The 26,750-nt window shown below is 38.3% G+C and overlaps 2 protein-coding genes and 1 long non-coding RNA gene across 4 annotated transcripts; all 3 read left to right on the top strand.

Moving 5' to 3' along the window:
• The first annotated feature begins 1,957 nt into the window (after positions 1 to 1,957).
• Positions 1,958 to 6,229, top strand: LOC146459550 (uncharacterized). The gene is made up of 5 exons (XM_085089465.1): positions 1,958 to 2,331; positions 3,259 to 3,345; positions 3,876 to 3,944; positions 4,415 to 4,708; positions 5,392 to 6,229. The coding sequence occupies exons 1-5, from the start codon at positions 2,046 to 2,048 to the stop codon at positions 5,433 to 5,435; spliced, it is 780 nt and encodes a 259-aa protein (XP_084945591.1). The 5' UTR covers positions 1,958 to 2,045; the 3' UTR covers positions 5,436 to 6,229.
• A 385-nt stretch (positions 6,230 to 6,614) lies between these two features.
• LOC146459551 (uncharacterized) lies at positions 6,615 to 14,942 on the top strand. 2 transcript variants are annotated; one of them, XM_085089464.1, is made up of 6 exons: positions 6,615 to 6,774; positions 9,907 to 9,959; positions 10,564 to 10,650; positions 12,124 to 12,168; positions 12,997 to 13,305; positions 14,295 to 14,942. In XM_085089464.1, exons 2-6 carry the CDS (start codon positions 9,941 to 9,943, stop codon positions 14,606 to 14,608), a joined length of 774 nt encoding a protein of 257 aa, XP_084945590.1. In that variant the 5' UTR covers positions 6,615 to 6,774; positions 9,907 to 9,940; the 3' UTR covers positions 14,609 to 14,942. The 2 variants fall into 2 exon arrangements, with proteins under 2 accessions (XP_084945590.1, XP_084945587.1); XM_085089461.1 differs by lacking the exons at positions 6,615 to 6,774; positions 9,907 to 9,959 and having other exon boundaries at positions 10,437 to 10,650.
• Positions 14,943 to 15,975: 1,033 nt separating this feature from the next.
• On the top strand, positions 15,976 to 19,467 carry LOC146459552 (uncharacterized). The gene is made up of 2 exons (XR_014857899.1): positions 15,976 to 16,353; positions 17,270 to 19,467. It is a non-coding gene; the product is annotated as an uncharacterized LOC146459552 (long non-coding RNA).
• Positions 19,468 to 26,750: the final 7,283 nt, after the last annotated feature.

Consider the following 26,750-nt stretch of genomic DNA (forward strand, 5'->3'; position numbering starts at 1 on the left):
AAGCGGGGGCACCAAATGAGAATATTTAAGCAAAATGCCTAAAATATTGCCTCGTGTTCTCATATGGTCTTGTGGCCTTTAAAGACACATCTTTGTAAGCCAACAGTTTAATCTGTTCGGATGGTTTAAGTGAAAATTTAGGTCGCAGAAAGTTTTATTAAAGGAAATATTGTTACCCAAATTTACGAACTGTTGTTGGTTTTGCGAATTGCCATTTGACCTTTTTTCGCATTTTTAATGACATATTTGCCCCTCCGAAAACAAAACGGATCAGTTTTCCAGTGTTACGAAAATTCTGAGGCGATTAAGGCGATAATTCCGAACAAGGATCCACCGAAATGAACCGCTGGCGATATATCCGCGGACTACCTGCGGGCACATTTTTATACGAAATGAAAACAAAATGAGAGAATCATTTTACATGTACTTAAAATCTAAGGCCTAGGGCAAACGTCGAATCTAAGTCGCGTCGAATTTATTAAAAATAGGTTCGACAAAGAGTCGACTTAATTCCAGTGTGGTAGCAAACGTCGAACCTGCGTAGACCCTAATTCTCAAGTTGCACTTCGTGAAACACAGGAATAAGCACGTGTTCCCGTGCTATTAGGGACCTTACGAAAACACCACGGCGACAGCGACGACAACGCCACAACACAAAAGGGTTAATGAGCAAAAACAATCGCTCTGCACGTGCGTTTTAAATTTTGGTACATTTCTTTGTCGTCCTCTGCAAACCAAATTCAAGGTTTTGTTGAGAACGTGAACCCACGGGAGTGAGTTTTTCATTCTCTTCCTTTACTTGAACGGTACTCCTACCAATTTGGTTCCTGGCTAGTTTGTCGTTTGTGTATACAAGTTGAATGAGTTAAAATAATCGCGAAGTAGCACAAATGAAATAAAGTTATACTTTCAAATGACGTTTGTGTTGGCGTCACCGTCTTGCATTCGTAAGGTCCCTATTCACTCGATGTGCGGCTAGTTATTGCTAGGACTTGCTAGCGAAATGCCGAAATACAGTGCTCATCGGGCTTTTCTTTGGCAATTAATTGCGAAAAATAGAAAAAAAAACACTCAAACACTGAGCATTTATTGCAAATAGGCAATTCACATTTCAATCATTTATATTTAGTGTTCATGAAACACGAAAAACACATTTCCATCACGCTGTGCGATGTCAGCAATGACTTTCGATAGCTCGCCATTTCTGGTCGCGAAATTGTCTTTGTACAGCGCATGCTCGTCAGGGGGGGAAATAGCGTTTGGCAGATGGGGGAGTCGGTATTTTTGTGACTTTTGCGCAGTCCATCACATTTGAATCAATTATTTTGTAATTTGCATGATTTATGAATTGAGTTCAGCGCGTGTTTAGAACGGCGTTTGCTGTAACGCCGAACCACTGTCGCATTATCCGACTTGGCAAGTCGAACCTATGCTGGAGTCGAACCAATTAATTTGAGTCGAACTTAATTGCGGCAAACGTCGCACCATTCATGCGCCTATTTCAAAATTAATAGGTTCGACGAATTAAGTTCGACTTAGATTCGACGTTTGCCCTAGGCCTAAGATATTACACTGCTGCTAAAAAGCTTACTTTTGAAAAGTTGCTATATGTGGCCTTGTATTTGAAAAATTCAAAATTCTTGTCAAGAACAAGAACTAATGTGTTTGTTGTTTAATTTAATTTAATTTTATTTAATTTTATTTAATGAATTCGTCACTGAGGCTGAAATACAATAACAATACAGTTTGACGGTAACGCTATATTTTCCCTTCATCGAATTTCTTTCAATTAAATGTAGAAAATTTGCAAATGACTTCACTCAGTGTATGTTCTCGAATGTTTCACCTTCTACTGCAACCTGCAATGAAAGTGAAATTAAAACTGACGTTTCGTTTTCCGCGGGTATTTTTTTTTAACGGGGATTCCCCGTTTGCTAGAGTTGAAATAGTTATTTCCTGTAACTGCATTAGCATAGCATTCGACACAACCTTGAAAGGATTCGTTGTAAACTTAAGTCAAATCGTTTACTCAGAAGCAGAACGTTATGAAACCTTACGAAAAAGAGCTTCTTGATAAACGGTTAAAAGATTTCATGACTGAGATTATACCCGTGGAATTACTGCCTCATCTGCCGTGCCTGACGATGTTTGACAAAGAAGAAATACAAGCAACACACATGAACCACGGTCCGGTGAGGGCATCCATGGTTCTAATTGATCGGCTTAAAAGAAGACAGGACGGTTTTCAGCAGTTTGTTCAAGCCCTAATTCAGTGTGGAGGCCAGCACGTAGCCTTAATGTTGGATCCTTACTGCACGTATACTTCTGAAGGTAGGCAGTTTGTTACAAGCGACTGTACTGCGTTATTAAATAAATAAAAACAAAGTCTCGCATTGAATAAACAGAAGTCAATAAAAAAAGCAGCCACTACTAATTGGAAACCGACTGCTCAACTACTTGATAATAAACTGAGAGCTTGGTAGACTATCAGCTAAGATAGATGCTATTAAATGATGTGTTACACCAAGCAAGGTTTGCCAGACATCTTGCAAATATGTCCCTCAGGAAGACCAAAACACCGGTAGGAAAATGTCTCGGTGAGTTTCATTTGTAGTCAACTAGGTTCAGAAACTGTAACTGTACTACAGATACCAGAACGAATTTACTGTAGATTTACGTTTGAGCGCATTCGTTTGGGATAATTCTGGCTATAATATCATTCCTCAAAATAACGCAATTTTTTTGTGGGGAGGAGATAATACGAATCCCCAAAAAAACGACTGCGTGGGAGTCTACTTCTCATCAAACTGTAAACTTTCCCAAAAGGAAGCAGTTCCTCTCACGCTAAGCAAACTGCATTCTGCTTATTTTGCTATCAGGATAAGAACGAAAGAAGTACTTTTATATTCATTCCGAAACTAGAATAGGTCACAAAATAACACAGAGAGCATCCTATTATTTTAGTGTATTCCAATACGCTCTTCAGTTAAGTTGGGATCTCAACTTGTCAACGGAAGCGAATTGTAGTATCATTTAAATCACGTGCCGGCCGATGAACAAAAATAGAGGAAATTTAATGAAGGTGAGAACTTCTATACTGAAGACAGAATGCGTGGGATGGTTGAAATCATCAATTTAATTGCACCCCTGAAAATTGGCGTCCATTCCTTTCATTTCCGCCATGTTCATCCCTTACTTTCGGTTTTCATTGTTTATTTTATAATTATCTATTTTTTCGTCCGGCGGGTTTTATAACAGGAAGTGCAGAGGCCAGCTCAAAAGTCGATGAAAGGCAAGAGTTCTGTGGCGGAAATTTCACAATGGATGTCATTGGATACAGGAGAGGTAATCCAGTATATAAAAAATAAAAATAAATATAAAACACATCATTTCTAATCGTAACGTTTTTGTTTATGTAACTTTAGCCTATGTTTTTCAGATTTCCATTATAACTGTTAAATTGTCACGTCTCTTGCCACAGTGTCAATCTCAAACATACTGTGAAGAAATAAAGGACGTGCCTTTCGAAATATTGGAAAATATACTTCCCTGACCGTGAAATCATGTTAAAAGGACAATTGCTGATAGCACGCCCCCAGCTTATTATTTTGCATGATACAAGGGTCAGCATTAAATGTTACAACAATTATTTTGAAATGACTGATTAAACCAAAAATGACATTAGAAGAATTTTGTGTAAGGGGTGGGTTTAGGGTAGAAAGGCACATTTTATAGTGGAGATTTTTACATCTGCCACAGAAGGGTGCTCAAGTGTTCTGTGGAGGGTGGAATAGAAGAGTTTTAATTATTCATAATAGCCAAGTATTTGGCCTAATTCATCCTATCATTGGATGTCAAATTTTCTTTATTTGTAGGAGGCAGACGTGAGAGGAGTGGCGCTTTATCACCACTGCCATCAAGTAGAACAGGGATTACCGGCCCAGGTTAGTACCAGAGCCCTCTTTCTGTATTTAGCAAACAGTGACTGCGAGAATTTCATCACTGCCCTCAGCACATCGACATCACTATGAGTATTCACTTCGACAACAGGGAACCGGCGGGTGAATTCGACATGTCTCGATGGCATTCTCTTAGAAATTATAATTGGATATGCAGCACTCTAAGTTGCATTTTACGCTAGTCCTCCTCAATTAGTAGAGGTTACATGGTACCCTCGCCTATGTGTTCCTCCTACACTGTAATAAATTTATTGATTGAATTTATGCAAACTCGCTTCTAAGACGTGATGGTGCGTATCGCAAACCACTGTATGTCTTGAGTTGTTGAAAAGTTATTTTTATTTTTCGTTTTTGTCAGACTTCTTTTGCCTAATTGTGAGTGACTAAAATTCACGATTATAATTAACTATCATTTATGAAATTATTTTGATTATTTACTTGGATTTTTTTACCAGATCAGTTAATCTCAACAATACCCTTCAGAGTGTATTCACAATTGGCCCTATTGTTAGCAAGGGACAGGATAAACATTGCAAGCAGGCTGTTTGATCTAACGCTCGAGGAAACCATGGCCTTGAGGGACATTACAGACCACACGCGTAACCTCCGACTTAGTGTGGATATGGTGTTTGAATTGATGAGTGAACGTCACGTGACGCTGGGCCAACTTGTTGAGGTGCTCAGGGAGATTCACAGATATGATGCCATCAGCGTGCTCGTTGAAGCTGGGTATCCTGATCGCATGTTAGGTAATGGAACAGAGCTACAACTGACTGAGTTGCTATTTGTCCTTTGGTTGAATTATTAGTGAGCTTTAGCAACGACGACGGCGACGACAACGAGAATGTCAAAAAAGCAATAGGTTTAATGACCAAAACAACAACTCTGCATGTGCATTACACTTTTTTGGTACATTTCTTTGCCGTCACTGCACGACTAGGACGTGAAATTTCCTGATGGGACATTTTATTTAGAACGTAAAGACACGACGAGGAGTTTTTGTTTTTCTTTCTAAATTTTAAAGTCAATGGATATAGCTGGACCGGGCTTCGAAGAATGTAATCGCATTTTAATTTTGTAAACTTTTGCCTGCAGTCTACGGGGATCGACTTCAGGTTACAGACGGATGTACGATTGCATGTTGTAAAGTGATGCATAGTTATCTCTTTGGAAAATATTTGCAAAAGCTCAGTGTTATAACGACTGTCGTAAATCCGCCGACATAAGGAGGGAAACCGGAAGGAAAGTTACCGTAAGCAAGAAGATAAGACCCCCCCCCCCCCCCCCTTCCCCCTCTAAGTAAAGTGTAGAGCAGGCACACAGTTTTGGAAACTCTATGATCTATGATGCGAGAATAATAGCGATTTTGCGAATATCATTATAGGAGTACAAACACAGTTTGATGAGTTTTTCTTGTTACTTTGCATTTCAGATGAAAACAGTGATCAGGAAGTGGCGGGAAGCGAAGAAGAGTGAACCAAACTTTTTTTTCTTTTAATTTTTTTTTCCGAACCTGATGCGCTGCAAACGTTGTAAAAAGTCTTAACAGAGAAAAAAAAACAGCAAATACAGCGATTTTGATCGTTGGTCGTTGGTTTTGTTTCCTCAGAATAGCTTCTACTTGACTTCAGTGGCCGCGAGGGCCGCTTTGTCGGTTTTGAAAGTTTCTCCCGATTAAAAACTGAATAAGTTCAACTGGGGAGTCTTTTAAAAAAACACAAACCCGCTGAAACTGTAGTTGCGCGGAATGCAGCCAATATCCAACGGCAGAACCCATAAAATACGCGCCCTCAAGTTATAAACCAGAAATAAAGACAACATTCACCTTTAGAGTAAAAGAATAGGATAGCTAGTGATTTACGAATACACAACGTGAGTTATAATTAAAAGTGTCACGGATAGGAAATGATGTCGTGACACTTCCGGGAATCTTGACGGTTTGTGACCAAAACTGGAAGATAGCGGCGTTTCCGGCCAAGCGATGGAGGTCTGGGGGGAGTTTCGTTTTTTCGCGGTACCTCAGTTAAGAGACATCAACCAAACAAGGTTTTAAATTACAATTAAATAGATAAGCTAAGGGTTTAAATGGGCGAGTTTTTCTTATATTTTCTTGTTTTGAGAACAAGTACAAAAAACCCTTTAAAATTTTCTGCATTTGTGATGTACTTTAAATTCGAATACCGGAAGGAAGCCTTAGGGCTTCTCTTAGAAAAAAAAATCTATTTTAAACCAGTATTAGCTGCACCCCCACCCCCGCCAAGTAATTCCAAATTCCGGGAATTTTTAATCCGTTTTCGTGGTGTTATTGTTATTACTTATTAATAGGCAAAATTGATGAAAGTCCGAGTATCCCAAAATAACTATGACTGGCCGAATAAAGGCGATTTTTGCGAGCTAAATCTATTTTTATCATAACATTCGAAAGCGGCCTGCTATCTCTCAAGTTTGGCCTATTTAAATTACCAATTTTGGAAAAAAGCAACTGTAGTAACGCCAGTAAACGAAGTTCAACATATTCTATTATGTCCAAAAGCCTAGAGGCGGACATGATTCCGTTGGAGTAAATATATTCATATTGTCGAAAGCGAAAGTAGAGACTAATTCGGGTGATATAATTCCCTTGGTGGGGATTTTCCCTTTATGTTTGGCGGTTTTTAAGTACGTGGGTAATATCAAGAGCTGCGGGTATATTTAAGCTTCATAAAGGCGAGAAAACTGACATTTAAAGCGTCTTGCCGCCTTACTCAAGAGCAAAGGACATCTTGTCAAGCGAGAATTGCGCTCATTTGCAGGATTCAACTACAACGAACATCAAGTAAGTATCCTTCTGTCCATGTAATATAAATTTTAGTGATCTGGTTTTGCGCCGTATTTATACAGTGTTTTACTAATGCAGCAGCTCATTCGGATGAATAGATCACATACAGTTCTGACTGTAAGGGAGTTTTTAATTTAAAAGAAGCCACAACGACGACGGCAACGAGAACATCGCAAAACAAAGGCTTTTAATAATGAGAAAAACAAAGCCCTGCAAGTGCGTTTTAAATTTTGGTACGTTTCTTCGCCGCCTTCTGCAAAGCAACAGCGTGAAATGACCAAATTGAAGGTTTTGTGGAGAACATGAGCACATGACGGTAAATTTGTCATTCTTTGTCTCAACTTAAACGCTGTTCCAATCTGTTCTGTGACGGGATAGTTCGGCCATTTTGTGCAAGTTAAACGAATTGGAATAATCGCGAAGGAGTGCAAATAAAGCGAACTTGTAGTTTCAAGCGACGTTTTCGTTGCTGTCGTGGTTTCGTAAGTCCCTCAGTGTTAAGGGCATTGAGGCATTCATTAGGAAGGTATTTCAGTTTCGCTTTTAATACGCGAGTTGTTCGACTATGACTGACAAAATCGACGTGTTTTCACTTCCAGCTCGAACTGTCATTTTTAACTCACTCAATTGTTTCTAGAAATATAAACTGCTAAAAATTTTAGAGCAAAAATCTGGAAGGAAGTTTGAAAAAAGGCAGGGAGCTTAAAATGAGATTATGAAGTTGAAAATTCCTGCGTTACCGCTCATTCATGAATCCTGACCGATACAACCGGAAGTGGAATTGTGTCAGTTTTGCACGGCAAAGATCTAACAAAACAGAAAACACGATTTACTGCAGTACGCTGTACAAGCTCTTAGCTTAAATAAATTCTTCGGCTTCGGAGTCAAACAGATTCCTGATGCAGTTTAATCATCCCTGCCACGGTAAAACAAAATGTTTTACAATGCTGTATCAAGAGAGGTCCTTCATGCTCACTTGACTGTATACAACATGTACAAATTGAGTTAGCAGGTTGTTTGCTAGCTATACACTTGCGATTGGTTTTATTTAAGGCAATTTCTAAGTTTTTAACGGAACGCGATCAAAAGCTGATGCACCAACCTTTTTTATCTAAACTGTTTTGAAGTGGTTAGCCGACAAAAGTTCACAGTAATTCGATTGGTCAATATCTTGCATTGCAGAGGACAAAAATCGTTCCTAATTTATGGTATCAGTCGACTGTATGAGTCCATTTGCTTGGTTATAGAAGCAGTATTGACTATAACATGCAGAAAAATTCCCGTAAACAAATTGTGAATAAGGAGGCAATAGAACGTGGCATTAATTGTCCGCGTGGAAATGAAACCTTTTTATTTTTATGGCTTATTAGTAACACTAGGGGGCTTCACACTAGAGCTTGTAAGTATAATCTAAGTGCACTTGAAACCTACTTTGAGTGTGAAGGGGTAAAACCTACCAACTTGAACTTTACTTAGTGACCATGGAAACTTTCGCAGTTCAAAGAAGCCGAAGTACGCCGCCAAGTATGGCCAACACCACACTTGAGAACGTACTTGACCAATAGGGAAAGGGAAACCAATTGAAAGCCACGTGCTGCGGTGCCAGGACAGATAAACATTTTGCCGTGAACTAAAATTAATTAAAAAAAAATCAAAATGGATGGTTGGAGATATGCCTCGCAGTTTGAGGACTCCATGGAACAGTCTTTTTTGTAAGTTAACATAAAAAAGAAGGAAAGCCGATTTAAACTTACGATCTTATTTGAATTTCAAAAAGCCGCCGTTACACGTTGAAACTTTTAGCTGAAACTTGGGTGCAACGGCGCTGCGAAACAAGTTTCAGCAGGCGTTGTGCCGTGTAACATGGTCGGTTTCGTGAAACTTTTTCGAACTTCCGTTGCGAGACTAGTTTCACGAAAAGTAGAACCGCTTTCTACTTCTGCAACGGCTCGCAACGGTCGCAGTGGTGAAAAAACAACAGTTTCACCGTGTAACACCACTTCGTGAAACTTGTCTCGTTTGCCGTTGCACACAAGTTTCAGCTAAAAGTTTCAACGTGTAACGGCGGCTTAATTTACGGACAGCCTGAACCATCGATTTTCAGTTCAGAAGATGTCGCCTGTTCTTTTGTTTTGTCGCCAAGTACGCGTAAACAATGAAGTACCTATGCATTTCCTGTAATGTTAAAACTCTCTGAGTTAAAATTAAAGACAAAATAAAGAGTAAACAACACAAAACGTTTTTCCGTTGTAAAGGCTTCATGATTTTCCGGCGAGCAGTCGCATTTCTGATTATACCGCGAACGATGATTGACAGCTTGTGCTTCAAGTGTATACTTTGTCACGTGTGAAGCCAAGTTTTCTAAAGTGCGACTTGAGATTTTCAAGTACACTTGAATCAAGTGCTTACTTGAAACTAACTTAGCTTGTAGTGTGAAGCCAACAACTTTGTGAAACAACAGACCACGCCTCTATGCCCACAACATGTTCATGAACTATTTGTGAAAAGATGAAAGGCGTTTCACTTCCACAACCAGAAGGTGGAACCTTAATTGCATCAGAACAATAACTAAAATGATTCTGCGGAAGGTTGGCGTGAGATTTGTCAATAGTAACAACACTCTGGCCCTCCTTTCTCGCCCTTATCAAGCAAAACGACGGCTCAGAGAAGTAATTAGGGAGCTTAAGCCACGACGACGGCAACGGCAACGACAACGGGGCAAAACAATAGGTTTAATGAGCAAAAACGATCGCTCTGCACGTGCGTTTTACATTTTGGTACATTTCTTTGCCGTCCTCTGCAAAACAACAACATGAAATGACCACATTTAAGGTTAATTTGTGGAGAACGTGAACGCACGACGGTGAATTTTTCATTTTCTTTCTTAACTTGTACGCCACTCCTACCAATTTGGTTCCTGAATAGTTCGCCATTTTTGTAAAAGTTGAGCGAGTTGAAATAATCGCGAAGTAGCACAAATGAAATTGAGTTACTTTTTCAGGTGACGTTTTCGTTGCCGTCGTCGTTGCTTAAGCTCCCTGGCAGGGTCAGCACGGAGGTTGATTTACTCTTGGGTAGAGGCAAATTAGAATTATAAGCTGTTGAATGTTGCCTTATGTTTACTTTCAGATTTACACTCTAAATAGTTCTACCAAGACTCCACATGGACGTCGTCAAGCAATGTAAGTCATTAATTAGTACCCTACTGCATGCTGTATTAATTCAATCATTTGTAGCAGCTGCGACTGGAACAATCTGCAACCGAAAGTTTATACTGATTACGGAGAGCTGGTAGCCATCTCTTCCACAGAAAGGCTGTACTGTCGAGAATTGTTCGAAGAAGGTGTTTTTATTATCAACCCTTGTAACTACACTCACATTCAGTATTTTTCATGTTGAGCCAGGAGAGTAACCCTTCAATAAAATGGCTCCTTCAGTTGTGCTGAACATTTGCCAGCCTCTTTAATATTACTCCATAGAGCTTATTCCAAAATGGCAACCATTTTAATTATCCCTTCTTGTCTCGTTCTTAAGTTCAAAAATCAAAAGAATGTTTTACCTTTAAATGAGGCAAGAAGGGCTAATTTGAATGCAAACACAAGAATATTACAATTGAAGCCATTTGGGCAGAAGTTTTATACCGTGACCATAGCACACAAAGGGGGGAGAAAAAAAAAAAAAAAAGAAAAACATACACCGTTTTATGTCTTTTGTTTTTTCCAAGTATTGCAAGTATTATTAGATTGTATGTGTTAAATATGCAATTTTTTTGTCCCCAATCTAAAGCTTCAGGCAAGTACTCAATCTTTGTTAATGGAGGACACGCCAACGTCGGCCATCGTGCAAGAATGACAATCAACCGGCCGAGGAGAGGTATAAGGAAAGATTTCTGTCTATTTTTGAAATTTAACCTAAGCCGGTACCTCTGTTTTACACTAAGTGTTTTTAGCCGTGACATCATGGGCTATAGGAAACATGGATTTCGACTAAATAAAGATTACATTTATTTAAAATAAAGTTGAATTACACACAGTGAAGAAGTCTTTTGTCTTTTCTGGTCGTTTCTCCCCATTTATGTCAAGTAGAATAGCCCAAACAACCCTGCGTTTGATTAAGAACTATACCAAGGACCGCAAGCGTTCGTTAAATCTTGGTAACCGCGCGTCGTATTTCAATTCCAGGGGCGGGCGCTAAGCGCGCGAGCGTTAACCCTAAAAAGTGTAAGGGCTATTCTAAAAGAGTTAAATGAGGAGAAGCGACCAGAAAAGACAAAAGACTACTTCATTGTGAGTAATTTAACTTTATTTGAGATAAAATGTAATCTTTATTTAGTCGAAACCCATGTTTCCTACAGCCCATGGGGACATCAAGGGGATGGATCAAGCTCGTCAGGTCCCCACGGGAGGATCAAGCTCGTTCCCAGAGCTTTGCCCTTTTCCCTTGAAAGTGAGGAAGGATATCAATTAATTTTCACAAAGAAAGAACAAGCCATAATCAGTTTCTTTTAGCGATTTTTCTAATACAAATTGGAAGAACTCAAAAAACAAACAAACAAACAATTTCTGATAACGAAGGATTTGGAAAAACATTTCAGAATAAAAAGTAGCGAGATTAACACATGACGTTTCGGCGTTTGGCCCACATCTGATGTAATGGTGACATGTCGTCGCCGAAACGTCATGTTTTAATGTCGCTACTTTTTATTCTGAAAAAAACAATTGGCCTGCTTTTTTCAAGTTGCAATTCATTTCCTCCCTGGCCATCCGTCACATATTAACAGCAGTCAGGAAACTAGCAGACTAGTTTTAAACAACGATCAACTGGTAGTCTTGAGTTTACTTTGATTCCACTATGTATCCTGGCTTTTTTAAATCAATACTAAAAATAATTGACGTCGCCCTGTAAATTTTAGAGAGATTTAGAACTCATTTACGACAACCGACAGAATTGACCACGTGACCATGTTTACCCTATATTTGCCGCTGACTGTTTGCAGTTTCTCAACATAATTGAGTAGTTTTTCGTAAGCATCAAAAGGCAAAATTATTTTGCACTCTTCTCATAAACGCGAAATCTCAGTAACGTTTTCCGTATGCCGTGATTCTTAATATCTCTTTTACCTCAGTTATTATACAATAGACCCCTATCACTCGGCAGCCATGTTGAGTCTCGGGGGAATAAAAAGCTTTGTTTTCGCATGGCCAAGCTCGGCCAGACGCGAATTCAGTGCGAGGCTTACCGTGCAAAAACAAATTTCCTGAGACTCAACATGGCTGCATATTGCAAATGGAATACATATTTTTTCTAGACATTCTGATCTGTTTTACTGTTATGTCCTGGTCATAGGGTATTGCACGAATACACGAACAAGAAAGAATATCACTGGCCCAGGTAAGCATAGAGACAGTTTTCAAAAGGAAATATTCGTCTTTAGTAGCACACTGAAGTTTTAAAAAGTATTAGTCTTAATTCTTTAAACCATATGGAGGAAGGGATTGGGAGGGGGAGGGGGGGGGGGGGGTAGAATCTGCACGCACTGATCTTCAAAGGTAACCATTGTGTAACATTCATAATAGGCCGTTTTCCTATCCTCGTCTTGGACTGGTAATAGATTGCAAACGAGGCTTAAGCGGGGAAATCCCCCGCAAGAGACTCCATAGCATGCTAAATCCACTTCAATACTGAGAATACCAACATGGCCTAATTTCATGTCGTGTGACATGATTAACGTCTTGTCGTGACCTCAAATAAAACATGTTGGGACTGACTTGCAGAAATACCCTCCAAGTTTTATTGCTGTAGCTTTAATTATCAAAAACTGGATCATTATATAACGCAATTCCAGTGATTTGATTGGCTAATGGAGGCCAGGGTATATGAACCATTAAACTATGCCCGAGAAATAGCGACCACGAAATTGTCTTGTCTTGTTCAGCAAGATCTAGTAATATTTTTATTGTTTTTAGTAAAACGATTATTACATTTGCGCATATTGGATATGATATGATTATAGCCAACTCGGCGCTACGCGCCTCATTGGCTATCTACCATCTCATATCAAACGTGCGCTCGTGCAATGATTATAAATTATCTCTTGCGAAGTGGATGTTCATTGCAGTAAACGGAAAAATTGAAAATTATTTTTGTTTTTCTTTTACATTTGTAAAGGGGGAGATAAACCACCACACAAACATTCATGGCTTTACGTTTATTTTACAGGAATGAGATTGAAAGACGTTCATTCTTCAGTGTTAGACGAAGTTGTCTTTTGTCTTAACAACCTTAGCCCACTGGGGAACAACTGGAAAGCAATAGCGGCTGAGATGGGGCTGAATGTGCCACATATACGGAGCTTAGATCATCACGGCCCTGATGGAATGATGAGTGGAGTGTTGGACATAATGTTGCACAAAAAAATGACTGTTGGAGACTTGGTGAAAATACTCCATAATATTGAAAGACTGGACGTAATTGAAGTCTTCACCAAAGCAGGCTTTCAAGATACTTTTGTCCACGAGAACGAAACAGGTATGGTACAATACTGATCAAGTATATTTATTTTCTTTACTGGGGCATCGTGTTTAAAGAATCTCGCGCTATTTAATGTATTTAAACAATACTTCATTGTGCGGCTTGTAAGTCACGCCGTTCTTGTGGCAGAGCAACGACGACGGCGACGGCGACGGCGACGGCGACGGCAACGACAACGCCACAAAATAATACGTTGAATGACTAAAATTATCGTTCTGCACGTGCGTTATATACCTTCCTAAATTTCTCTGCCGTCCTCTGTGTGAAATGACCAAATTCAAAGTTTTGTGGGGAACGTGAGTACACTTCATTCTCTTTCTTAACTTCCAACGTCGCCTGCGAGTTCCAATATAGTTCGTCCTGTTTGCACCAGTTGAACGAGTGGGAATAATCGCAAAGTATCACAAAGAACATTATGCACTTAATGTATGGTCCCGAGGGAAACAGTTAGTTTTGTTTTTCCAAGAGTCCTGATGATTCCTGAGACGAAGTCGAGGGAAAACAAAACTAACTAGTTTCCCGAGGGACCATACATTAAGTGCTTTGTTATATATTTAGACTTTCCCTTCAACAATCACAGCAAAACAAACAAACAAACAAACAACTGAGAGGGCAACAACTGAGGAACTGTATCCCGGTCGGGGTACATTTGTATTTGATCAGGGGCACGTGACCAAGAATCAACCAATCACAGTGCTCGTTTTGTTAAGTAAAAAGTCTAGGTATATAACAAGAATTTATATTTCCTAGTGATGTTTTCATTGGCATAGCGTCGTTGCTGCTTAAGTTCCCTGTAAGTCCCTCCCACTAATTAATTCATGTTGAAAACGTAACCGTGAACTTTTTGCCTGTTGTTGTTGTTTTTTTTTGTTGTTGTTGTTTTTTAATGTGCCTCACTCGGAACCTAATCTCAAGTTGTTGTTGTTGTTGTTGTTTTTTAACTGTGTGATGAACTACTCCTTTAATGCTGTTGATGTTTTGTTTAGATAAAGGGGATTACAGTAATCACTTGCAGAACGCATCCGCAGAAACGAGCATCGGAACCAAGTGCTATGAGAAAGACCATAACCAAACAGTTGCAGAGCTCACGGAACCAGCAAATGACTCACCACAGCTTGAGAACACAAGTGAAACAGAAACTTACCGGATCACGGGCCAAGTAACGGCATATGGTGCTATGTACGAGGAACTAGCCAGGGCTCGCGCAAGTAGCTGCAATGCGGGCGTCATAACACCGGAAGAAAATACTTCACGCTGCCCTTTTCTATTTGAAATATGTCGTATGTGGCATATGAAGTGAACTTAGCTTCACACAAAATTAACCTTGTGGGTACTGCGTTATAATTTACACACGTTTATTTCACGGTTAAGCTTTCCTTAGTTCAGTTTTTCATTGTTTATTATTATCAATTTTAGGCATTTATCTCAGTAGGAAAGCGACCTCTCATTTCGAAGTTTCCGTCGAGATTTTAATAACAAGAATGCATTGAATATAAGCACTGTGTTGTTTAGACTATGTTGTATTAGCGTTCTGTTAGTGATTTAAACAGTTTCATTGTCAAAGTTCTTTCCACCACGTTTGATTTAAGAACAGGTTAGTTTTTAAAATTAAATAAACGAGTCGAACTCCTAAATGTTGTGCCAATAAAGTGGAACTTATAGTGATGCAATATCAAGAATATATTGACCTCGCAATAAGAATCTTATGCTATTCCTTGCTGGCATTTGTTAGCCAAGTTTTTTGATCACGTGAGGGGAGGACAATAGTGAAGGGGTATCTTTGATTGAGATTAATTGATAGCCCCTCTAAGCTTTTATACCATCTGCTTTGATCCATTCAGATGATAGTTGATTATCGGTGGGATCCTTGGATTAATGATATTTGTCGAAAAAGAAGAGCAGACATGCGTGAGTAAAGTATTGCATGATAAAATATTACCCGGAATTGAATTAACGCCACGAAATATATCACATGTAACGCGAATAGTGACAACAGGTTGCCCAATTGTAAAGTCCGAAGTTAATGTACAGCATGAAACTAATGAAACAGCACGCGTAATTATGTAATAAGAACTAAATTTACGAGCATTTTAATAGCGTAGGCCCTTGAAACCCCTGTGGTGTTAAAGCCTGGGGTTTGTGGTAATCTTAAGAGTTATATGCCTTTTAAGGCTTTGTTCCCCGGTAGGTGGATTATAATACATCATTCACAAGCAAGAACATCTTGTTGGCCCTTCAGGTCAGTGAGAGTTTCATGTCGGACCAACAAGACATGTTGTAAACTGATGTATATTAACAGGCTCAAATATACATGGAAAACAGTCTAGCCTCCTCACTGCACCCTGTATGAAATCTCCGTAAGTTTCCTAAAATGGCCTAAGTCGTTTAAATCGCTTCAATTTCACAGCAAGCTTTCCTTAAGTCGCCTTAAATCGCCGTAAGTTACCTTAACTCGCTCAATTAGTTATGGAGACTTTGGGAGCCAGATCTGGCCTTCTAAGATTTACTCAGTTCTAATTTGCGCACTCTATATAGACATCCCAATGATCGCTATGGAGGAATTCGCCGCCAGTGATACAACAAAGATGAGAGAGTAAGCAACGGTTTCTCCAATGTTCATCACTAAAGGATTCAATGGACTCAAGCAACTCGATCTTAATCTCGTACCCCGATCTCAGTCGTCGGTTCGGGAATGTCGAAATGTGAGATCTGGTAAAGTTCGATATAACGCCATTTCTGGTTGGTTACCAGAATAAGGAATGCCTCATTCTAATCTGCTCTGTGATTGGCTCTTTCCTTCTGTGTTTGGTTTTCGCTCAGTTCGGGGAAGAAACAAAAACACGGAAAAGTTTTCGCTCCGATTAAGATTGTCATGCGACGTTTTAATACATACATGCCCTTTGTGTGGGGAGAGAACAGTGAGAAATTGTTTTTTCGGAAGACAACAGCGACTTTAGCCGAAAAGAGTTTGCAGTAACGTTCAAACTTACACAAGTTTCCAACACGATGGATATAAGCTTGCTTACTTTTGGGGATAAAATGGAGGTAGGTCATATATTTTTGTTTTGGTATTTCTTGACAAAAAATGATTTTTTTTAAAATGATTATTTATTTAGTAAACGCAAATTAATTTCCCCAAAATACTTTACCTTGAGTTCCTGAACACGCGCGCCGCATTTGCTAGCATATTTTCAGTTTTTGTCTTCTGCTAAAAGACTATTTTCCTTCTATAAATTGAACTGGACTTTGAGTAAGAGACTTCATAATATAATATTAGTCCTTTCAGACCAGTGTGCTTATTCCTTCAAGATCCATACAACATCTCTCATAAGACTTTGGAGAAATTGATAGAGTGTCCACACAATATTATTATTCATCTGCTGGTGAGATCAATATCCCTCCCACCCCTCAGCTAAGAGAAATGAAAAATGTCCGACTTATGACCGCCAAAATAATAGTAATGAAACCCGTACTACAACAGAGAACACCTTGTCTGAACCGATTAGGGCTCTTTATGTAAGTGTAGTTAGTTTAATTTTATCCCCTCTCTCCCACCTACTGGGTTAAAAAAAATTTGGATCCAAAATATAAAACTAGTCTTCCTCTAAAATAAAAATGGGGACATTGGTTTACATGTCTGCACCACCTAATGTTTTGCAGGTCTATGCTTGTGATAGGCTTTAGAAAAGAAGTAGTTTTTAAAAGGAGGACATGCCTCTTTGGATTTGACATCACTTATAGTTTTTCAGAATCTTTTTGCCATTGTTCTTTTCTTCAAGATAGGGGAATTTCTCCATTATTTTATCATTAGTATGGAGTCCTTGAAGTACTAAACACACTTCATTTACTACTTCCATTGTTAATCCTTAGCACATTCTCTGATACAAATAGTTATCACTGGCCTCAGTTTCTCCTTTATTTCTTGTTAACTCTGCCTTAATTTCTTCCACCTGATTTCTAGGGAGAAGCAAGTTCCTAAAGTTCCTATCAGTGATGTGAATATCTTCAAGGGCTAAAACAGCTGGACACAGCTCAACACATAATTAAGAGCAATGACAGTCATTTCGGACAACAGATATCACAACAGCTGCATTTCTCACACAAAAGCCAAAACCAAAGTGGTTATAAGCAAAAATTTTCCCCTGCACAGATTTCTGGGGTATTTACACTAATCTGTCATGATGGGTTGCATTTCTTCAATATTTGCACCAATATGATTGTTGTTAAAGTAAAGTTTTGATGTAGCAGGCTTCCCATCTCTTCCACTTTCTTGGAAAAAACTTTCCATGGTTTGCGGAAGACCAAAATGAATAAATTATTATCCTTCCAACACAATGAGAATCAAACCCCATTCCCAAAGATTGTGGCAAATAATATTCATTGTCAGTCTGTAGAGAATGAGACTGAGCCAAAAGTGCATTTTGAGGAATTTGGGGAGTAAGGTAGAACTGTTGATCCCCAAGCTTTCCACCCAAAAAGGCACCCCCAAATCCACACAGTACTAATGATGAGTAAATAATAGGCTGACAGGCTTAATTTTTGACATTGGTGGTGATAAGTTCATCTGCTATGGGCGAAAATATGTAATCAAACTGGTCAACATTACTTTGTGTTAAGATAGGAGGGCCTTTGTAGTACTCCATAAATCTTTCATATTCAAACTTTGTATGATTGTAGTTTGGTTGTTTTTCTGTTGCTGTTGTTGTCATGACAACAATCTTCGCTGTAGGGAATACTGAGGAAAGTGTTCCTCGTTTGCTGTACTCTGAAGTTGTGCCCCCTGAACAAAGATGCAATTAATTAAGAAAAAACTGTAGTCATTCACTGGGATGTTGTTATTCTTTCCATTAGAATAAGACAATGTAATTACCAGAAAATGGATAATGAGAAGGCTGAATAAAAAGGGATTCTCAAGCAACTAAGCCCTTTTTGACGCATGGGGTGGTGGAAGGACGAAGCATAAAAGAAGCTGCGATAATCACTAACAATATGGCTCTGTATTTATTAGCTTTTAACCTTTAAGCCTCAGTGTCAACATACAGTTTCTCCTTACTGGTCTCTACATGTCCATTTTTCATAGTAGCATTATAGGGAGGTTGTTGAAATATCAAGAAATTTCACCACTGGTGATCTCATGACCTCTCCTTGATTGTGTATTGATAAATATTAGGAGAAATTTTGATACTGATCACTACTGGGGCTTAAAGGTTCAAGGTTCACTGTTCTGATATTTTTTGTGTACTTGTGTGAAAAGTCCTTGAACATAATTTATTGTTGCTGGTCTTAATATTAAGAAAAGTTAGGACCTGACATGGGTGCAAATATCAATACAAGAAAATTTTTTTTGCTCAAGGAATTGGCATCAACAAGGAATTTTCATCCAAGACAGACACTGTTTTCAAAGTTTCTTTTCCCCACCACTTCTCTGCAGTGGGTTTGTGTCTGACAGTTTGATTAAATGTTGTTTCCTGGCTATGGAAGGCCATGGTTAAGGAATACTTAGGAATTCATGGTTACTGAAGATCAGCTTACTGTGAAAGCTGTTGTTTTGCTGCAGAAATGGGTGACAGTTCATTATAACACACAGACATGCACAGGAAAACAAATAGTGGAAATATTTTTTTTATTTGTTTTCTATTTATCTGCCATTTGCTACTTTTATGAGCCCAAAAGACCTTCACACCTTCCTATTATTATTGTTATTATTTTTTTTTTGCTGAAATCAAGGATCCCATCAGAGGTGAGTGTCCAAGCACCAAGATAGCTGCTTTGGACATAAAGAACCTTGTATTATTCTTAGTGTATCATCCTCTATGCATGTACAAATAATGCAATGCTCAGTACAACAATGATTATTTAAGCAACTCATTGTGCCTTGCAAATCAAATGCAGATAATGACCTTTGTTCTTCATATCAAGAGTCAAATATTATTGGACTTGTGTATTATGTGGTTCTAATTTTCGAGTCTGTGGACTCCTATGTGTAAAATTATAACCTTTATTAACTTGTCATCAAAGAAGCAGTCGAGGGGGCATGTCCCCTAAACTTAACATAAATTTCAGGTGAAAACTTTTCAAGTGTTATGTGATAAAGGTGAATCAAGAACCACTGAAATGGAAAGCTCATCACTACCAAATAAAACTCTAATGGGAAACTCATAGGGACTTGCTCTCCCGTACGAAATCCTATGGCCTGAATCAACCAAAACAGGGCCTTATTAAGGCCTTAGATTACCAGACAAGGCTAAATAGCAACCAAAATGAACCTAACAGCTCAGGGCGTAAAAAAGTTAGGTTAAGATTTTGGCTACAAGGTCAACCGTAAAGCCTAAAAAGCAGGGTAACTATTTTAGGTCTTAATTTACGTTCGGTTGTTAAAGCCAAAAAACGACCTAAAACCAGTTACGTTCTAACTATTAGACTGAAAGTGAATTTATTGAGACAAGAATTAACAGCGGGTTAGACAGAGACATTTGTCTTGCTATGTTCTAAGCGGCCAGAAATTAGCGTGAACGTCAGTGAGACTGATTTTACGTTGTATGCAGATGAACATGATATTTGTCAGGCTGTGTTATGGCCGAGAATCAAGCCGAGAATGAAACGTGATAGTTTAAAAATTATTTACCTCCTCTGGGTTTGTAGACATTTGCAATGCTCGAAAATGGGCGATAATATGGCTGGCTCTTGTCGTGTTCCAAATATAGACACAAATGCAACGTTCGTGAAGATGATCGATTCGCATGTTTTGAGAGTATCGAGACGGCTATAAATTGTTTTAGCCGAAATACTCGACTCCGCGTGCAGTTATTACTTACACGAAATAAAATAAAAGTTTGGGGGAGAATCACGCACGGCCCATATAACGAACAATTCAATCAAAGAGATTCCTATCGCATGATACAGAAACTCGACTTTCCTGATTGGCTGTCGTTTTGAAATTTTATCCCGTTTCGTTCAGCGCCGGGCAGTTCAAGCAGGAAAGCTGTGCATTCAGACGTTTGACCGTTTAGCTCCTTTTTCTTCAAAATAAGATCATCTTTTTTACTTCAGTTGTTGTTTCCGAAGACAATGGATGGAATTTTGTATGCTTGTGTATACTTTCACAGCGATAAAAAGTCAGTCTACTATAGTCTCGTTATACCCTGTCCAGTGGATGAATTGAAAGAGCTTGGTAGAACTGGCACGTTCAGGAGAAGCAAACAGCTTTCCTCGGGATTTATTTATTCTCCATGAGTGTCCCAAACGTGAGTATAATAATAAGATGATTGATATACATTACCTGAATTCCCACGGGATGGAAAACGATTGATTCACGGCTATAAAAATGTACATGCGGGGTTGTTCCGGTGAAAATGTAACTTGCTGTTCTGAGCGCGCGCGCATTTAACGGTTAAACTTATTTTAGCCTTCAAACATTATTACGTGCTCAAATTAATGTCTCAGTGAAGCTCGATCAAACGGTGTTGATAAAAAGCTGCAAAGGAGACTACAGTTATGGCAGCTGTAAATTATATCTTCGTTTTCTACGTTGTTTTTCAGAATGCGTGATGTGTTTCCGCAAACCAAAAGGACTTTCAAAGGACTGCCCGCAACCAAAACAAATAAATTTTACGAATCGAGTTAGCCATTCAAGGAAAAAGCTTCTGGGACAGCAAGGGAAGCTACAGGAAATAAACGGCACGCATTGAGCGACTCTTCCCTTTTTTTTACAATATCAATATTTTGAAGGTAACAGCCAAATACCGCTCGGCACGGAAGTTCGAAAAAGTTTCACGAAACCGACCATGTTACACGGTGCAACGCCTGCTGAAACTTGTTTCGCAGCGCCGTTGCACACACGTTTCAGCTAAAAGTTTCAACGTGTAACGGCGGCTGTATGCGCTCGACGCGACAGTGTGCTAGAACGTGGTAATGTAAATTTATACTCGGTTTTGCGGTCGTAATTTTTAAATCAAAACGGCACCCAGTAGGCTGAATCGGTTTTTGACATCAAGGCCTTTCGAATAGCCGTGAATTTTGCAGTTGTATCAAAGAGTCGCAAACAGAAAACATCACGGGCAGAATGTGACCGCCTAGATCATGAAAGATAAACACATGGCGCAGATTTATTTAATTGTGACAAAACAAGTTTTTGACGAGAAGTACGATAGCAGTTTATTTGATGTGTACGTGCTATTTTATCCACATTTAATTAGTCAGGCCATAATACGGCCCAACTCCGGTGAGTCAAATTCAGCTTGTTTAGCGAGCCATAATTTCAACCGAACAAGTGATTCAAATGTCACGTCTCGCTCCATTCCCGTTCATTTATCGTTCAATTTTTATCGCTCCTGTCAGGGTGATTATCGTCAGGCTCTGTCTCGCTCATCAGCGTGATTTTTTATGGCCCGAATCTCGCCGCTTTCTCGCCCAGAATTTTCGTACGGGTACTTGTTGTTTTCACGTGCATTATTGGTCCTAATGACTCCTTGTTTTGTAATATATTCCTTATGTTTCTGTTGAAAATAATTACAGCGTAATTTGGGCCTAAATTAAGGCCCTGTTTAGTATATCCCTTTTCGATATGGCTTATCTGATCGAAACAGACGCTTGGAAGTTGGGAAGGTAAGGCAATAATTACGGCGTTATTTTGGCAAAAATTCGGGCCTAATTTGGGTTCTCGCTAATTAATTTTGTCTTCGTTTGAGACTCAAATATTTAGGTTTGAGTGAGGTCCTATTTAGGTCCATTTAGGCTCTGTATTTTGAGGTCATATTTTGGCCCGTTTTGGCCTCTTTTTGGCTTTAAAATTAACGTCCGATTTTGTCTCTAGTTACAGCGCAAATTTTGGTACGGGCTGTTTGCTCACATGTTGCAAGTAACCAAACATTCTTCAGATCCCAAATCCAGATGTGGTACCTCCATTTCCCAAAAGAAATTCAAACTTCCATTTTTGAGAAAAAAAACCCCCTTTAAAACAGCAAGGGTGTACTCGGTATTTTAATGTTGGACATAATTGGGCGCCTACCATTTACACGGACAGGTCTTTCTGGTTTGCTGGTATATAACCAAGACAGTAGCATGGTGTTAGGGCTAGGATGGTTCATGGTTCATTTATTTCACACTATTTACACAACATTAACATAGAACGAAAAGTATTACAACAAATGATTACAAGATAAAAATAAATACAGTACAAATTATAAAATGTGTGTGGTGGTCAAAGTAGCAAAGGCTTTCTAGCTGACCACCACCTACTTTTAAGTAAACAAAGAAATGACACTGAGCTTTATTGAGATATTAGAAAATGTAGGAAATGTTTGTAGAGCCTAGAGAGAGAATTACATTTGTGTAAATTAAGGTATGTTCGAGATATACTGAACCGAGCAAGAAATCTAAACAGGACAAGCTTAATAAAAGAAGAACAAAACAATAAATAAATAAAAACAAAAAAAAAGCAAAAAAACAACATACAAACAAACAACAACAACAACAAACAAAAAGAAAGGAAAAGGACAACACATCATCAGCAGCAACAGCAGCGACAACAAAGATCAAAATATAAGCAGACAATTATTATTATTATTATTATTATTATTATTATTATTTTTAACTTTATTATTATTATTAGATAGTTACATACTATTATATTTGATCATTAAACAGAACATATATTATTTGATTGACAAGAGACTGCAGGTGGGCCTTATAAAGTTTCTTAAACCTGTTAAAAGTTTTTGTTTTATTCAATGCCATGGGGACAGTTTCCCATATGACAGAAGCAGAGTACTTAAAAGTAAATTTGCCTATGTTAGTTCTAACTTGTGGTCGGTGAAAATTAAGCTTGGCAGAATTTCTGGTGTTATAGGAGTGGACAGTTGTTGTAGGTAGGAGGAGGCCCTGTTTAGCTGGTTCATATAAAATTATATTATTACAGTGACCTTGAGTTGTGTCCTTTGGCCTGTAAAAGAAACCTGCCGCATTTACACAATCCATTTGGTTTGGAAATTTAAACCATTAACTTATGGAAGAAGGAGAATTTGTGTGACCAAATCAGCTGAAAGACTACAAAGAGAAGAAATAATTTTTACGTATCACTGGTAGACCACAATTTCTGAAACTTTGCAAATGAAAATATGACATGAACCATTTGACTTTCCAATGCGAAATTTAACACCAAGATGCCAATCAGTAACTCTATTGTGCCTCATCTACAACAACGACCACAAAATTTTTCTGATAAAGCTTCGACAACAAAAACTCTCTGCACTGTCTGTTGCTACCTTTACCTTGGGGTGCACAAAAATTATGTGACATTTCCCTGCCTGTAAATTACAGTATCTTCAATACAGTTACCATCTAAGGCGAAAACTGGTACAGCTTACTCCGGTTGACTTAAGTCTTTTTAATTGATCGTCGATAAGCACGTTGATCTTGAGTGGAGAAAGCACAATTACGATGGATTTGTTCTTGGAACAGTTTTCATTACAAAGATGGTCTAGATGGTCACAAAGGGTAGGAACTAATCTTAGTAAAAAAGTGATTTACCGCGCTTGTTGATTGCAATCTCTCCTGTTGCCGTTTTCGTTTTGGTTTAAGCTCCAAGTTTTGTTGTCCTCTCGACCGAAGAACGTTCCGAAGAGCACCCTCGAAAGCGAAAACCTCACCAGGAATGATCACAGTTACGAGCAGCACGGTGGACAAAGGATGATGGGCAGGCCCGTATTCCGGGCGTCAAATCGAACTTTACCAGATCTCCCCTCCGCCTGACCGTGGGAGATCTGGGTACGAGATTAACTCGATCTATTACCCGTTGTGTTCATGTTTGCTGACTTTCTGGTGGTTCTGCTGTTTCTCTCAGTAATTCCTCTGCTTACTTAAGAAGATTCGAAAGTGTCGTTCCTGTTATGTTTTTGAAAGGTGCAATATCATTTTGATTAATGATTCGTGAGACGCCATGCGCAATTGTGCCAAGCGTTTCTCAACTAAATAGAAAACATTGCAAAACACCCCTTCTCTTTTCAAATTGGTTAACTCATTGGGTTTTCATAAATGCTCAATATTAAAAGCTGTTGTACTTAAATGTATATAACAAATAAAACAAAGGCTTGAGGGGAAAAGGCACGCAAAGAAGCAAGGCGGAGAGCACGAAAAAGGTGTTAGGAGAAACTGTTGCCTGTAGCTCTGGCCAACCTTCGTCACTTTCCTTTTAGGGTTTTTTGACAGAACAAGTGACATTTCCGAATTTTGTTATTTGTAATTTATAACATAGCCAGTGTAAATATATAAGCGAGATCTGTAACGATCTAGAATTCGTTCCCGTAAATCCAAAATCCATAGTGAATAGTATTAGGATCTAAATTAGATCAAAATCCGTAGTCTATAGCATTAGGATGGAAATTAGCTCACCATTCATAGTCTATAGTATTAGAATGAACTTAGGTCAAAATCCATACTGTATAGTACTATGATAAACATTAGCCCAAAATTCACTCTATGGTATTAGGATGAAAATTAGGCAAAAGATAATGGTGTATAGTATTAGGATGGAACTTAGCCCAGAATTCAGTTTATAGTATTAGGATAGAAATTAGACCATAATCCATAGTCTATAGTATTAGGACGATAATTTGGGAAAAATCCATAGCGTATAGTATTAGGATGGAAATTAGCCCAAAATTCATAGTCTATAGTATAAAGATAGAAATTAGGCAAAAATCCACAGCCTATAGTATTAGGACGATAATTAGGTCAAAATCCATAGCATATAGTATTAGGACGATAATTAGGTCAAAATCCATAGCATATAGTATTAGGATGAAAATTCGGCCAAAATTATTAGTGTATAGTATTAAGATAAAAATAAGTCCAAAAACAATAATGTATAGCATTCGGACGAAAATTAGGCCAAAATCCATAGTATGAAAATTAGGCCAAAATTCATGGTCTATAGTATAACGATGGAAATTAGCCCAAAATTAACAGTGTGTAGCATTAGGTTGAAAATTAGCCCAACGTCCAAAGTGTATAGTATTAGGATGGAAATAAGGCCAAAACACATAGTCTATATTATTAGGATTAGAATTAGGTCAAAATTCATAGTCTATAGTATTACGATGAAAATTTGGTCGAAATTCATAGTCCATAGTATTAGGATGAAAATTAGGCCAAAATTCATAGTCTATAGTATTAGGATGGGAATTCAGCCAAAATCCATAGTCTGTTGCATTAGGATGAAAATTACGCCAAAATCTGTAGTGTATAGTATCAGAATGAAAATTAGCCAAACATCCATAGTGTATAGTATTAGGATGACATTAGGCCAAAATTCATAGTCTATAATATTATGATGAAAATAAGCCCAAAATCTATAGTGTATAGTATTAGGTTGAAAATTAGGCTAAAATACACAGTGTATAGTATTACGATGAAAATAAGGTCAAAATCCATAGTGAATAGTTTTAGGATGAAAATTATCCCAAAATTAATTATATATAATAGTCTATAGTATCAGGTTGAAAATGAGCCCAAAATACATAGTCTATAGTATTAGGATGAAAATTAGGCAACAAACCATAGTTCACAGTATGGGGATAAAATTAGACCAAAATCCATAGTGTATAGTAATATTATGAAGTGAGGTCAAAATCCATAGTGTATAGTGTTAGGATGAAAATTAGACCAAAATCCAAAGTATTGCCGCTTTTCACTATCACGCCATTGCCGTGTGCGTGAAAAAAAAAAAATGAAACCATTCTATGAATGAAGTCAAGAAATTGACATGTTATAGATGATAAGTAAATAAGAAATTTGTCCAAGTGTCAGGTCTGTGCGGTATTCCGTACTCGAGTTATTTGACAAAATATTTCACACAAATGTATAGAGCTTAGTATGGAGACGCCATGTTGGTGTCTCTCTGAGGGACACAAACATGGCGGCCGGAAATAGGAAAAAGCATCTGGAGTTCACTTTTGCCAGAAAAGAGGTTTGTTTTCCCTTGTGAATTTTCGAATGTTAAGATAAATATTTCTCCTCAAACTTAAATTGATTAGAATGCTGAAAATCACCCGAATAGGTATTTTTAAGGTATGGAACAGCTCTGTCACGGCCGTCCTCTTGATGTCACGCACAATGAAAACTCGGAAGTTGAAACTGTTCTATTTTCAAAAGAAAGAACGACATAGAGCTAAGAAATTGTGAAAAGACATATTTTTAGGTAATCTTTCCTTGAATGAAGGTAAAAATTTTGTAGGCCTCCCGGTTTTGAATTCTAGAATTTGGTGACGTTACGTGAAAAACAAGAATATAGTATTAGGATGAAACTCAGGAATAAATCTATAAACTATAGTATTAGGATCAAAATAAGGTCAAAATCCATAATCTATTGTATTCGGAGGGAAATTAGGCCAAAATTCATAGTCTATAGACTTCGGATGAAAATTAAACCAAAATCCATAGTGTCT

Source organism: Pavona decussata, unplaced genomic scaffold (assembly GCF_977016875.1).
Source record: "Pavona decussata unplaced genomic scaffold, jaPavDecu1.1 SCAFFOLD_219, whole genome shotgun sequence".
NCBI lineage: Eukaryota > Metazoa > Cnidaria > Anthozoa > Scleractinia > Agariciidae > Pavona > Pavona decussata.